Genomic DNA, 15,234 nt, shown 5'->3' with positions numbered 1-15,234 from the left:
TATTTGGTCAGGCCAGGGTGTGGCATGGGTTTTTGTATGTGGTGTGTATGTATGGGGATTGTAGCTAGTGGGGTGTTCTAGCTAAGTCTATGGCTGTCTGAAGTGGTTCTCAATCAGAGGCAGGTGTTTATCGTTGTCTCTGATTGGGAACCATATTTAGGCAGCCATATTCTTTGAGTTTGTCGTGGGTGATTGTCCTTAGTGTCCTGATGTCATTGTTCTGTGTTAGGTTACACAAGTATAGGCTGTTTCGGTTTTCGTTAAGTTTATTGTTTTGATAGTGTTTGTGTTTAGTGTGTTACTTCATTAAACATGGATTGCAATAGACATGCCGCATTTTGGTCCGACTCTCCTTCTCATCAAGAAAACCGTTACAGAATCACCCACCACAAAGGGACCAAGCAGCGTGTCAACAGGCAGGAACAGCCCAAAGTGGAGTACAATATGGACTATACTTCTTGGGAGGAGATAGACAGGTGGGCGGTCGACCCAGGGAGAGTGCCGGAGCCCGCCTGGGATTCGATGGAGCAGTGCGCGGAAGGATATAGGAGAATGGAGTTTGCGAAGCAAGCAAGGCGGCGCGGACGGAGGCCCCATAGTCAGCCCCAAAAATTTCTTGGGGGGGGGCTCAGGGAGAGTGTGGCAGAGTCAGGAGCCAGACCTGAGCCAACTCTCCCTGTTTATCGTGAGGAGCCAAGGAGGAGACCAGAACCAGAGCCGGTGTTGGAGGTGAGCGAAACAGAGACTGTGAAGGAGTTAATGGCGAAATTGGAGGAGAGAGAAATGAGGGAGTTGCTGTGTTGGTGTTTTAAACATGGAATTCGCCCGACGGAGCGTGTCGGGGATTTGATGGCACCTGGGTCAGCGCTCCATACTCGTCCTGAGGTGCGTGTTAGTCGGCTGGTGAAGATGGTGCCAGTCTCACGTACCAGGCCTCCTGTGCACCTCCCTAGCCTTGCACGTCCTGTGCCAGCACCGCTCTCAAGATCTCCAGTACGCCTTCACGGTCTAACCCATCCTGTGCCACCTCCACACCCCAGCCCTCCGGTAGCAGCTCCCCGCACCAGGCTTCCTGTGCGTGTCCTCGGCCCAGTACCACCAGTGCCAGCACCACGCATCAGGCCTATAGTGCGCCTCGCCTGTCCAGCGCTGTCGGAGCCCTCCTCCTCTCCAGCGCTGTCGGAGTCTCCCGCCTGTTTAGCGCTGTTAGAGCCTTCCTTCTCTACAGCGCTGCCGGAGTCTCCCGCCTGTTCAGAACTGCCAGTTAGCATAGAGCTGCCAGTTAGCATAGAGCTGCCAGTTAGCATAGAGCTGCCAGTCTGCAAGGAGCTGCCAGTCTGCAAGGAGCTGCCAGTCTGCATAGAGCTGCCAGTCTGCAAGGAGCTGCCAGTCTGCAAGGAGCCGCCAGAGCTGCCTGTCTGCAGGATGCCGCCAAAGCTGCCAGTCTGCAAGGAGCCGCCAGAGCTGCCAGTCTGCAAGGAGCCGCCAGAGCTGCCAGTTAGCATGGAGCAGCCAGGGCCGCCAGTCAGCATGGAGCAGCCAGGGCCGCCAGTCAGCATGGAGCAGCCAGGGCCGCCAGTCAGCATGGAGCAGCCAGGGCCGCCAGTCAGCATGGAGCAGCCAGGGCCGCCAGTCAGCATGGAGCAGCCAGTCAGCATGGAGCAGCCAGTCAGCATGGAGCAGCCAGAGCAGCCAGTCAGCATGGAGCAGCCAGAGCTGCCAGTCAGCATGGAGCAGCCAGTCAGCATGGAGCAGCCAGTCAGCATGGAGCAGCCAGTCAGCATGGAGCAGCCAGAGCTGCCAGTCATCATGGAGCAGCCAGTCAGCATGCCAGATCTGCCAGTCGACCAGACTCTCCCAGATCTGCCAGTCGACCAGACTCTTCCAGATCTGCCAGTCGACCAGACTCTTCCAGATCTGCCAGTCGACCAGACTCTTCCAGATCTGCCAGTCGACCAGACTCTTCCAGATCTGCCAGTCGACCAGACTCTTCCAGATCTGCCAGTCGACCAGACTCTTCCAGATCTGCCAGTCGACCAGACTCTTCCAGATCTGCCAGCCGACCAGACTCTTCCAGATCTGCCAGCCGACCAGAGTCTTCCAGATCTGCCAGCCGACCAGAGTCTTCCAGATCTGCCAGCCGACCAGAGTCTTCCAGATCTGCCAGCCAGCCAGGATCTGGTAGATTCATCAACCTGCCTGAGCTTCCTCTCACTCCTGAGCTTCCTCTCACTCCTGAGCTTCCCCTCAGTTCCGAGCTGCCTCAGTCCCGAGCTGCCCCTCAGTCCCGATCTGCTCCTCAGTCCAGTGGGGTTCTGGGTGAGGACTACTAGGCCATGGTCGGCGGCGAGGGTGGACTATCCAGGGACGCGAGGAGAAGGGACTAAGACATTGATTGAGTGGGGTCCACGTCCCGCGCCGGAGCCGCCACCATGGACAGACGCCCACCCGGACCCTCCCTATTGTTTTGAGGTGCGTTCGGGAGTCCGCACCTTAGGGGGGGGGTTCTGTCACACCCTGGTCAAAGTATTTTGTGTTTATCTTTATTTATTTGGTCAGGCCAGGGTGTGGCATGGGTTTTTGTATGTGGTGTGTATGTATGGGGATTGTAGCTAGTGGGGTGTTCTAGCTAAGTCTATGGCTGTCTGAAGTGGTTCTCAATCAGAGGCAGGTGTTTATCGTTGTCTCTGATTGGGAACCATATTTAGGCAGCCATATTCTTTGAGTTTGTCGTGGGTGATTGTCCTTAGTGTCCTGATGTCATTGTTCTGTGTTAGGTTACACAAGTATAGGCTGTTTCGGTTTTCGTTAAGTTTATTGTTTTGATAGTGTTTGTGTTTAGTGTGTTACTTCATTAAACATGGATTGCAATAGACACGCCGCATTTTGGTCCGACTCTCCTTCTCATCAAGAAAACCGTTACAGTAACATTGAGAGAGAGAAAAAGAGAGAGACTCTTTAAGCTCCGATATGAATGACATGGAAGAAAAAGTCCAATCTGGAAAACTCTCTGAAGCCATCTTAAATCCTCAAAGCAAAACTGCCGTAAAGTCCATCACACCCCACCTGCCACCCCTAGGTAATGGTAAAACCCCTGTGTGCATACCAGGGCTAAGTCTGTGCAGAGAATTAGCCTCTCTGGCCTGGGGCAGTCCTGAGTAATTGGAATACAGCCGATTAACTGCTAAGAAGAAGTGCAATTACCACTCTGTCCATTTTAGCACTTTATTTCTCTCCTCCTGGCTGCTCTCGTCTCTTACTCTTCCAGGTTATCAAAATGGCCCCTGCTTCTTTAACTGTCTACAGTACAACATGCCTCTGTGGCCACATCTAACACTGTGTAATTTCAGCCAAGAGTTAGGTTGATACCCCTGATGTTACAGTACCTTTCACCAATCTGACTGTCTGAACTGTAGCTAACTGGAGCCCTTTGAGCATTTGAGAGGTTTTACAATTGACTTATGCTGTATCTGAATTAATCTGGGAACAACAAAACATTAGCTCCTGCTCTCTGAATGCAGTCAAGTCACAGCCACGGGCCAAATCAGTTCATTATCTCTGTTAATTCCCTTTGCACTAGGCTAATGCAGTTAGATACCAACAAAAATCTCCCGTATCACACTTAATAACGGTTTCATAATAATGTTCTCTCTTTTTTTGCCTTTTAAATGTACTGTCCTCCGATTAGCTATCTATAATATCAGGTATTTGATTCCGAAAAATCAACAATGATTGCATGACCATAGGGGGAAGTTATCATGTGTGGTACATACGTAAATATTGAGCCTTCGGTAGAGTCGTTGAGTCTTCACAATAGAACTACATGTACAGTAGGAACAAGAGTGCTGATCCCACAAGAAGGCAACAACCCACAGTACATCTGCTCTACTGTACCATTACACATTGGTGCTCAACCTCCCTGTACAATAACTAAAGACAAGCATCATCTGTTACAGGACACCAGGTCCTTCCCAGCTCACACTAATCAGATAAAACTCACGTCAGCTCACTGGAAATCATGTCAGGGTGCTCTGTCTGTACCAGAGAGTGAGACTGATAGGTATGTTCTGGCAGGACAGGAGTAGTGGAGGACCTTTGTCTGTGTGTCTGCATATTGGCGCGGAGCAAAGCAGAACCGAGCAGCTCACCGTGGCTAGCCAGCCAGTGAGGGCGAGGGCAGGGGGAGACCCAATGTTAGTGTGCTTCCCTCGGAAGAGGAAAACGACGACCCATGCTGGGCCCATTACTACCGACGGGGGCTGAAATCGGTCATATCTGCTGCAGCTTACATAGAGTCTAGCGAGCCCAGTCCCCACTGAGGGAGGCGTCACACTGCTGATATGGCGACCGCTGGAAAGACAGCGGGGACAGAGAGAGAGGGGCAAGACTGTGTGTGTGGGGGGTGCGCGCGAGAGAGAAAGAAAGAAAGAAAGAGAAAAACTGAGATATAGGAAAAGAGAAAGAGACAGAGAGAAAAACAAAAAGGCAGATGTCACGTGGGTCCAGAGGAACTGATAGATGGGATGTGCAGCGCAGCAGAGGCAACGGTTCAGGTGGAAAAGGCTTCCCTTTGTGATGCAGATGGCAACGCAATCAGCCTTTCTTTGTCTCCGCCGATGGGCTCTGCTCCCGGGGACACTGAGAGCCAGACACTAATCCGCTGGGTTTGTGTTCTGTGGGCCCGTTCAGCGAGGCAGTGGCACAGTACCTGGGGTGTGTATGGAGGGCAGCTCGGTGACCAGGTCTGACCTCTCTCAGGATATGCTCCTCCTCACTTGGCTTGACACCAGCTGCATTTACCCTCTGAGCTCAATTCAAATGAAGGTATAGAAGCTGTGAGATTTATGCTTTCAAATATGCATAACAATGCAGGCAACAAGGAGGGAGCTCATCATCTTGAGTTTTTAGTGTAGCATGTGACATGCTGGGGATTTGTCATTTGTAAATCAAGAAGTTGTGATTGAAACATTTAAACTATATATTAACATTATCCTGAATCTAGGTTCCTGAACAATTGGTATAACAATGTTATACCTGTAAAGGTACACATTAGGTTGCTTTTGTAGTTTCTATTGAATGTATACAGTTAAAAATAACAAGATATAGCCCACAGGGATGAGGTACTGGCCAGAAACTGTGCTCCCATTGAATAAACTCCTTACCTCTGTGTAGCAACCCTAACATCATTAGCTGAACTAATTATCAACCACATTCTGTTTGACATTCAGTGTTGAGAGGTATGAAGCTTGGAAGATAATATAATTATATCCAACATGATAATTATACCTATCTGTCTCAGAAATGATGCATTCAATCTGACTAATCTTCAATATACAGTGCCCTCCACTATTTGTTGGCCTTTATTTAACTAGGCAAGTCAGTTAGGAACAAATTCTTATTTACAATGACGGCCTACCCCGGCCAAAACCTAACGATGGTGGGCCAATTGTGCGCCGCCCTATGGGACTCCCAATCACGGCCGGTTGTGATACAGCCTGGAACCAACCAAGGGTCTGTAGTGACGCCTCTAGCACTGAGATGCAGTGCCTTAGACCGCTGCGCCACTCGGGAGCACCCCAAATAATATTGGCACCTTTGGTAAATATGAGAAAAAAATGGCGGTGAAAAAAAAATATTTGCTGTTTGTCTTCTACTTTCATTCAAATTATTCACAAATATCAAACCTTTAACTGAAGTAAAATTATTGAAAAAATACCTGTGAAATAAATGCTTTTCTCCAAAACGTGTCACAATTATTACTTCCTGTTCCACTGGGGTATAAATATGAGGTGACACACAGGCTAAGTTCCCAAGGTCATCCATCACTATGGGAAAGACCCGAGAAAACAGCAATGATGTGCGACAAAAGGTTGTTGAGCTGGACAAATCAGGAAATGGTTAGAAGAAAATAACAGTTGAAAATGCCCATTTCCACTATCAGGTCAATACTTAAGAAGTTTAAAGCAACTGGAGATGTTAACAATCAGCCTGGAAGAGGACGTTTGTCTATATTGACCACACGCACAGTGAGGAGGATGGTTCGAGTGGCCAAAAAATCTCCAAGAATCACAACTGGAGACGTTAGTTGGGTCTTGGGGTCAGAAAGTATCCAAAACTTCCATCAGACGCCACCTACATAACCACAAGTTGTTTGGGAGGGTTGCCATATACAAGCCTTTGCTGTCATCAAACAACAGACTCAAGCGCCTACAGTTTTCCAAACGTTACTGGAATTTTCAATGGGCCCGGGTTCTATGGTTAGATGAGACCAAAATAGAGCTGAGGTGGGTTTGGTGTATTCAGAAAGATAGCCATACAAAAAAGTACATCATCCCCACTGTGAAGTATGGTGGTGGATCTTTGATGTTGTGGGACTGTTTTTCTTGCAAAGGCCCTGGACAACTTGTTAAGATACATGGTATCATGGACTCCATCAAGTACCAGCAGATATTAAATCAAAACCTGACTACGTCTGCTAGGAAGCTTAAACAGGGCGGTGGTTGGATCTCCCAACAGGACAATGATCCAAAGCACACCTCAAAATCAACACAAAAATGGTTCACTGACCACAGAATCAAGGTTTTAACATGGCCATCCCAATCCCGTGACCTAAACCCCATAGAAAGCATGTGGGATGAGCAGAAGAGGAGAGTCCACAAGTGTGGACCTCGGAATCTGAAGGATCTGGAGAGATTCTGTATGGGGGAATGGTCTCAGATCCCTTGCCATGTGTTCTCCAACCTCTTTACGCATTATAGGAGAAGACTCAGAGCTGATATCTGTTATCTTGGCAAAGGAAAAAATATTTGTTTTATGATTAAAATGTATTATTTCTTTCAATTATTTTACTTTAATTAAAGGTTAGATTTGTGTGAATATTTTGAATGAAAGACCAAGAGGATAAACAATAAAGAAAAACATTTCACAGCCTGTTTTGCTCATATTTACCAAGGTTACCAATATTAGTGCAGGGCACTGCAAGCCCTAACAGTGCCATACAATGTTAGGTTGAAAAAAGGGGGCATTAGTCATAGTGTCTAGATTGTCTCACTTTTAGACAAAACACATTTTCTGACAACAGGCTAAAACAATTATAGCCCTAGGGTAGAACAACACACCTACACTTTAACCACTGCTAGAAAAACAAAACCCAAGACCAATAATTCAAGTGATCCTCAGTAAAGAATACAATTGAATGTAAAGTATAGGTGCTCAATTGTCCACATTCCACAGTACCTCTAGTGTTGACAAACCTGTTTGTGTTGAAATTCTACACTTAGAACTATTCAATTGTATTTTTCCAACTGAGCTTATGTTGTGCACAGTTAACCGTTCTGAGGCAAGCCATAAAAAAGCATATTGGGAATAGTCAAATCAAATTGTATTAGTCACACCGAATACAACAGGTGTAGTAGACCTTACAGTGAATTGCTTACTTACGAGCCCCTAACCAACAATGCCGTTTCAAAAAAGTACAGATAAGAATAAGAGATAAAAGCAACAAGTAATTAAAGAGCAGCAGTAAAATAAAAATAACAAGCGAGACTATATACAGGGGGGTATCGATACAGAGTCAATGTGCGCGGGCACCGGTCAGTTGAGGTAGTATGTACATGTAGGTAGAGTTGTTAAAGTGACTATGCACAGATGACAACAGAGAGTAGCAGTGGTGTAAAGAGGGGGTGAGGGGGGGGGGGGGGGGAGCACTGCAAATAGTCTGGGTAGCCATTTTACTAGATGTTCAGGAGTCTTATGGCTTGGGGGTAGAAGCTGTTTAGAAGCCTCTTGGACCTAGACTTGGCGCTCCGGTACCGCTTACCGTGCGGTAGCAGAGAGAACAGTCTATGACTAGAGTGGCTGGAGTCTTTGACAATTTTTAGGGCCTTCCTCTGACACCGCCTGATATAGAGGTCCTGGATGGCAGGAAGCTTGGCTCGATGTATCCCAGTAAGGAACTTGAAGCTTTCAACCTCCTCCACTGCAGCCCCGTCGATGAGAATGGGGGCGTGCTCAGTCCTCTTTTTCCTGTAGTCCACAATCGTCTCCTTTGCCTTGATCACGTTGAGGGAGAGGTTGAAAATAAATGTTTCCATCTAAACAAGGTTGCATGTAAACTAAAGAAATATCAAAGCATGACTATAAATCAACAGTTGTTGCTTGGAATTATTATAATCTAGCAATATACTGAAATGTATTATTTTTTTTATTTTTTTATGGTATGTTACCAAAGGGGGCAGGCTCTTTCTGACTGGCTCTTGATGAACAAATAGTAGAGTGAACATGGATGGAGAATGAGGCACTGATACATGCACGTAACAAAAGACAGCAGTTCAACATTTTGCCACAATGATGTCATCCCATGCAGAGAGAACACGTTTTTGTGAAACTGGCATCCCCTCTCGCCATCGGCCAACATCTCTGAGCCCCTTGGATACCCTGGCATTAAACCCATCCTCAAGGTAGCCTATGGATGTCCCCGAAATGTGACACGCAACCTCAAGTGAAACAACTGGTACCAGCACTAATTGAAATTTAGCATGCAAAGTGACAATGCCTGGGCCCTGGGCAGCATGGATTAGGTCTTGAATAGAGGCAGATTCTATTAAAGTCTACTGTGGTGGTTGGTGTACAGACGAGCTCCCTGCATCTGCTCATTGGGTAGACTAAGAAAACACAGGATTGTGTATGGTTGCTCATTTGACCTTGATTTAATCCCATTTTAGGGCCCTCCTCTCATAGGCTTTTGTTACTATTTCAAAAACCATAACGCCTCCATGTTAGGCTAACACTTCTAGTCCCCATGCAAGTACAAATTAAATGGGACTTGTGAATTTACATTTGAAAGCAGGTTTATATTGATTTGGCAGACTCAAAATGCAAATGTTCATAACTCTCTTCAAACAACACACAACAAAAAATACATTTTAGGATAAAACAGAGTAACAAAGAATGAAATACTGAAAGCACTTTGTTTTCTCTCTGGTTTCCACTGTAGCCTATTGGAGGAGGCAACTGCATTATGGCAGACAAACCTCTGGGGCTGCTTACTATCTCTAAGGGTGTTTTCACATAAGAAATTTGTGACTATTCTACAGAATACATTTTGCTTTCACAAGACCTGAAAATAACCGTTTCATGGTACGATTAGGAAGACGCACCTTCTACATGACGTTAACAAGCTAGCTTGTTTACAACGGGCAAAAGAGTACAATACCTGGTACTCAGGATTTGTTTCAGCTAGGGTTCATTTGCATTTCACACATGCTTTATTGTGAGGATCAGGTTACCAAACATTCCAGGATCCTGATCATAAGGGGATATCTGAACGCGCCCTAAGATATCGCTATGACATTTTCACTAGATACTAACAAAAAACAACTCCCTTCCTTAGATATGTAATCTGGATCCCAAGTTCTTTAACAGTGCCTCATCCATGGTGTCATCTCTACAACTGTCAGTTACCTAAACCCACAAATTATTGAGGCACGAGTTAGAAAGGTGGTGAAATATACTGTTGACTGTTTGTGCAATTTTGAATGTCGTGCGACGATTGAATTGAAATAAAAATCATGATTTCACACTGAATTAAATGGCTTCACTTTGTTACAATTATCATAACTCCACAAAAAAGCTAGTCAATAAACCGTGTTTATTCCAAATTTGGTTACTTTATTTTACAGTCCATTATTTACCCAGTATTTAACCAGTATTTACCCAGTATTTACCCAGTCCAGAGATAGGAGAAGGGTAATAAGACACACAATCAGATATAGAGAACCAAAGGTCTGGTACAGCCAAAAGCTTTGTGGTTAACTAATTCAATCAATGACTGACTAGATTTTATAATACTATGCCTGACCTTAAATAGCATGAAGAGTGAATGGACTTACACATACTTTCATGATAACACTTTATGACAGCCATGGTAAGATTTGCAAGATAAATGTTGTTTTGTTGTTGTTGTTGTTGATGATGATGCGCTCCATAGATACACCTGGTATGATGTAAGTAATGCACCTGCAGCTGATGCAAAGCTAAACAGAATGAGAAGATAAATACACAAGCATGCCTGGCTCTGCTGGAATAACAGGAGTTATCTTACTGAGCACCTCGATTCCATTTATTACAGCTTGCCTTCAAAAATGTCCCATAGGCCTACCGAGAAGATTTCATATCAACAGGGGCTTGCATTAAATCCACAATTCATGGTATTTTAGCCCAACAGCATCCCTGTCTTTTGGTTTAAAAGATAACTAGCTACATCACTCTCAAAATTTAACCACTCTGAAATCCATATACGAAGCTATGGTTGTTAGAGCTGTTGTAATGAGTATGATGGGAGACAGAGTGCTGGTTTCAAGTGCAGGGCGCAGCAGGTGTTTATTTAGTAAAGGACCACCAGAGGAGGCAGGTAGCAGGGTCCAGGGGCAGGCAGAAGGTCATACACAGGGAATCCAAAAAGGTAACAGTACAGGCAGGGGAAAAGGCTATAACGTAGTCCAAGAGATCAGGCAAGAGGTTGATGACAGGAAATCTGATAGGCAAAAGTACAGGCAGGGAATAGGCAAAAAAACATTGTTAGTAAAGATGGCCAAAACTATGATACACAGGAGGACTAATATGGGAAAAAACAGAGCTCCGAATAGAAAGATGTATCAAAACAGACAATACCTCACAATGATGGGGTGCAAAGAACTGAACTAAATAGTGTGTGTAAATGACATACAGGTGTGTGAATAGGTGATCAGGATTCAGGTGATTGGGATCTGGAGAGTGAGCTGTGTTCATGGGATCTATGTGTTTGAGAGTGTGAGCTGGAAAGTGGGCTCTAAAGTGAGCTGCGTTCAGAGGATGTATGTGTTTGAGAGTGTGAGTTGGAAGCAGACTTTACAGTTGTAGCTGAAAGAATATCACCTGTCATTAATAGAAAGTTCACCTGCTATGCCCAAGAAACGCTAAACAAAAGATAAAACATGAAACAATCTATGTTGTCCAAATACATTGAAAGATACGTAGGGCTAAATAATTAGCCTAACATAAACATAAAAGTGTAGCTATTTGTATTCTCTTCAATTGCTAGGCTATACAATTACGGTAGATATACAAACTTATTAGCTAGCTATTAAAATGATACATCAAAACACCCCAAAACATCTGTTATTTTTTTTAAATCACGATGCAATATAACCAACATTAGGCTTGATCTCAGAGATGTGCCGGAATGTCTATGGGTGTACTTGGACGTTAATTTTTATAAAACCCGACAGAAGAACCTTCGCCAAAGCAACCGTGTTCTGACATCAGAGCCGTCAATACGATTTACTTCAACGTTCCTCTCTGTCGCGTGTTGTTTTTTTTTTTATTAATGCTGCAGTGACCTCTTTTTCAACTCTCGATTTTTCATACGTGGCCTACTCCTGCAACTTCATTGGATGATCGGCTAGGGTGATACAAAGGGTAAGATGGGGGGCCTGTGATGGGTTGGAGATGAGACCAACCAGTCACGATACTGAAATACAATAAACATAACAAGTGTTGCTGGCTAATATTGCTTGAGAAATATGGGTTCGGCAATCAATACTTTTATCTTCAGTGATGTTGAATTGTAATGAATGACTATTCAATTATGTAAACAGAAACATGAAAAGGAGTAACTATTAGCCTAATTGTCTCTCCAGAAAGAAAACAGCATTTTCTTCCATAAAACCTTTGTCTGAACGTTCAAATATTTGTATTACATTGTAAATGACCAAGAAATAAATGTATTCTGAAAGAGAAAAGCAAAATAAATAGCTTCATTAATGACATATATTGGTTGCGACACAAATAAAATAGAAAACTCTTGATAAAATAGGCCTACCAAATGACATCATAATATGTGTATTAGCCTGCCACATTGCACAATACGAAACAAAGGCCTGTTTTTTATGGCGGTTTCTAAATATATTTTGCAGTCTCATACATCATCTAGCCACGTTTGCATTCCAGAAAGAGAAAACAGCATGCCACTCTATTCAACGCAATTGGTTGAAATACATTGGTCTGTAATTATTTGTCATGAAGCAGCTTCTATCCTACTGTCTGTGGTTCCACCTCACTCATGACCCTAGAGCCCGAAGACCGCTAACGGAGAAGAACTCCATTCTATCACTAACCTTATAAAGGCAAACACCCATGAGCTTTTTCCATTCAAGCTTTATTTTTCATTTCAGGTGAAAACTATGATGAACTAACTCAAACCGGAACATGTATAGTAAGAGTCTGGCCTTAAATAATTTACCTCCAGTAACATGTAGAAAACAATCCTCACTGAATTAAGATATGTTTATATTGAAAACAAAATAATAAGAATGAAATTGAAATAATAATAATAATAATAATATTATCAATAATATGAATTCATGATAACAATATAGTTGTTATAACAATATAACATATAATTGAAAATATAGCAGCTCAGGACAGGTTTCTATATATATATACACATAAAAAAAATATATATATTTATATATAGTTGCTAGGTCACAAAGCCATTGTTTATAATATTCAAATTATTTTATAAATTGCGTATGAGTCTGGTTCCTAGACCCTGGGTCTTGCAAACAGTGTTTCTCTTATAGGTCAAATTATTATTTTGAATAAGGATAGAAAAAATATTTCCAAATGCTAAGCATCATCAACTACTAATTACAGTAAATGTTAAAAAATAATACATATATGTTGGTATTAGATGACAAGCAAAGGCATCTACTATTTTCATTGACAGAATGTAATGACAACTAAAAATTGTAGTTGTAAAAATATAGCATTTTACAATTATTATGTATAAATGTTCAGTGTGGAAATTCTTATGCTCAGACACAGATGCCTAAACACTACCATAGCATCGGGCCAGTAACCGAAAATGACGCTGTGGTTTGAATCTCTGACTAGGTGAAAACTCTGTCGATGTGCCCTTGAGCAAGGCACTAAACCCTAATTGCTCTTGTAAGTTGCTCTGGATAAGAGCTTCTGCTAAATCACTAAAATGTAAGTATTGATTTATTTTGCCAGTGCAACACAACATTGGATATGTGATGTGTATGGGCCTACCTACTCTACAACTATAAATGTCAACTGGAAAGTACAAATTCCCAGGCTTATTTCGGCCTGCCTATGTAACAATTTAGGCAACATCCTTTTCCAATATACCAGTTAAATGATATGCTGTTTGAAATATACCAAAGTTTTATTTATCAACTCTAAAGGACTAGCAAGGTATGTGGAGCACACTTCTCTTCAAAAACTACTATAGGCTACATGAAGATGGCATCCGCTTCTTATTCACTTAGTAGGCTAAGTACAGTAGGTTTTACAGCAGGGATCATCGATAGATTCAGCCGCATACCGATTTTTTCTTTAGGGTCAAGGCCAGAAAATAATTACAAAAAATATGGACAAAAAATTGACCGCAAGAAGCCCAAACTGATATAATATTTGACTAAAACAAAATGATTTCAACCCTTGTGCCTCTCTATTATGCGTGGGAATACTAGGGAGCAGATTTTCCTAATTAAAATCACTTGGAGCCGATTTCCTGGTGTTTTTAAACTCTTTTATGTCTAACAATGAAAATGTAAATTCATAATATATTTTTTAAAATAAATATATTTAGCTCAGAAAACTTTGGGTGCCAAATAAAACCACCCGCTGGCCGCCAGTTGGGGAACCCTGGTTTACAGAATGTATATATTTATGTTTGCAGGGAACGTATTTACATTGTGGTTGACATCCTACCGGTATGTAAGAGGTAGGCTCTACTCATTCTAAACCGCCAACACTCATCCCTTCAAAAGCAAACACAAGACTCGTGTTCTGTGACAAATCATCACACCAAAATAGCACATTAACTGAAGTGTAGATAATCAACCTACCGCCCTATTTTCAATCAAAAATGGATCGTGCTTGGTGGTTAAACATTGGTAGGTTACTGTAGCGCTCTGCTCTCATGAAGTCTGTTCCATTGTGCCACTGAACACGCTGCTCATCATAATTCACAAGAGAAACCTGTGTGCTCCGGCCAGTGCACAGCACAATTAGATGCTTCCATTTCCAACCAAATGATTAAGCTATACAACAGATGCCTCATTAATCAAATACAGAACTGTCCATACTAGACACAATCATCTTCAGGAAATGTATCGCCTACTGACTGTTGTTGGTTGTTCATGCTGCTATTTTACAAATTGCAGACAAGAGGAAAATCCATGCTGCTTTATAAAGTAGTCTAACGCGTTTACTTTAGTGTTGAAGGTTGAACTGTTTGAAATTATATAAACCTGGAGATGTATTGACTTGGCATGTATACAATGACATACAGTAGCCTAATAAACATATGGTATGTCCTTCATAACAAACAATAACCTACGTTCGGTTACCTGAGAGGATGAGGGCATGTTGGGTGCAACCCTCATTATAGCTATTGTTAATTATTTCAGTTCAAAAATCAAAGAAGCGGCTTGCCACAATGTAGTCCCCGGAACGTTCTGTGACAGAGGTGTGATTTTTGTCGTTTCAACTAGTCAACCACTCAACGTGCTGTGATCCGAAACTCTACAACCAGGTCGGCAAGACGTTTTTTAATGGAATTCAAACATGCTCTTACCTTCTACAGCTATAGCGGTGGGTATTATCCATAAAATCCATAGAATATCCATTATTGGTTTCTTTGGACGAAAGTGTTAAAAGCCCAGACATTCAAATAAAATAAGTCCTGAAAGCCATTGACAGCGAATGCTGGCGGAGATGAGCGGACCTTCACCTTCAATAGAGTAAACCAGACGCCATAGAAAATAACTCAAATCTGAACCAAGTTTGGGCGAAACCAAAAACAGCAGACCAAGGGGTGCCGTGTATATCACAGCATTATCCACGCTAAGAAAATTGCTCCACATCTCAAATTTAGGACATGTGCATATTGCATATATATATGATTTAAACCCTAAAATATATCATAATAAGCCTAGGACTTTTGTTTTTGCTTGTAGTTGTTGATCATGTCACGCTCTCCCCCTGCCAAAAGAAGTTCCACTATCGATACTGTCAATCATAAAGATAGAATCGCCTAACTGCCTCATCTATGTCTGATAAACATGGATTTTAGAATCACGTGGAAGGGTGATAGTCGAGCAATAAGTTTTCTGCCTACGACATTTATGTAGATTTTGTTGTTAGTAATGTATTTTATATTAATGT

At 42.9% G+C, this 15,234-nt stretch overlaps 1 protein-coding gene across 16 annotated transcripts in view; it reads right to left on the bottom strand.

Annotated features, from left to right (window-relative positions):
• The window catches only part of LOC110528000 (ephrin type-B receptor 2), a 161,146-nt gene extending 146,281 nt beyond the window's left edge, over positions 1-14,865 (bottom strand). For 8 of the 16 annotated variants that reach the window (XM_036983538.2, XM_036983543.2, XM_090241208.1 and 5 more), the window contains exon 1: positions 14,645-14,865. In XM_036983538.2, the coding sequence (XP_036839433.1) occupies positions 14,645-14,696 (52 nt within the window). In that variant the 5' untranslated portion in view covers positions 14,697-14,865. The remainder of the gene's footprint in view (positions 1-14,644) is intronic. The other 8 variants (XM_036983536.2, XM_036983541.2, XM_036983539.2 and 5 more) reach the window with 1 other exon arrangement.
• Between the last annotated feature and the right edge of the window lie 369 nt (positions 14,866-15,234).

Source organism: Oncorhynchus mykiss, chromosome 7, assembly GCF_057628025.1.
Source record: "Oncorhynchus mykiss isolate SJ-2025 chromosome 7, ASM5762802v1, whole genome shotgun sequence".
Taxonomy (NCBI): Eukaryota; Metazoa; Chordata; class Actinopteri; order Salmoniformes; family Salmonidae; genus Oncorhynchus; species Oncorhynchus mykiss.
This window is presented reverse-complemented; position numbering and strand designations above follow the sequence as displayed.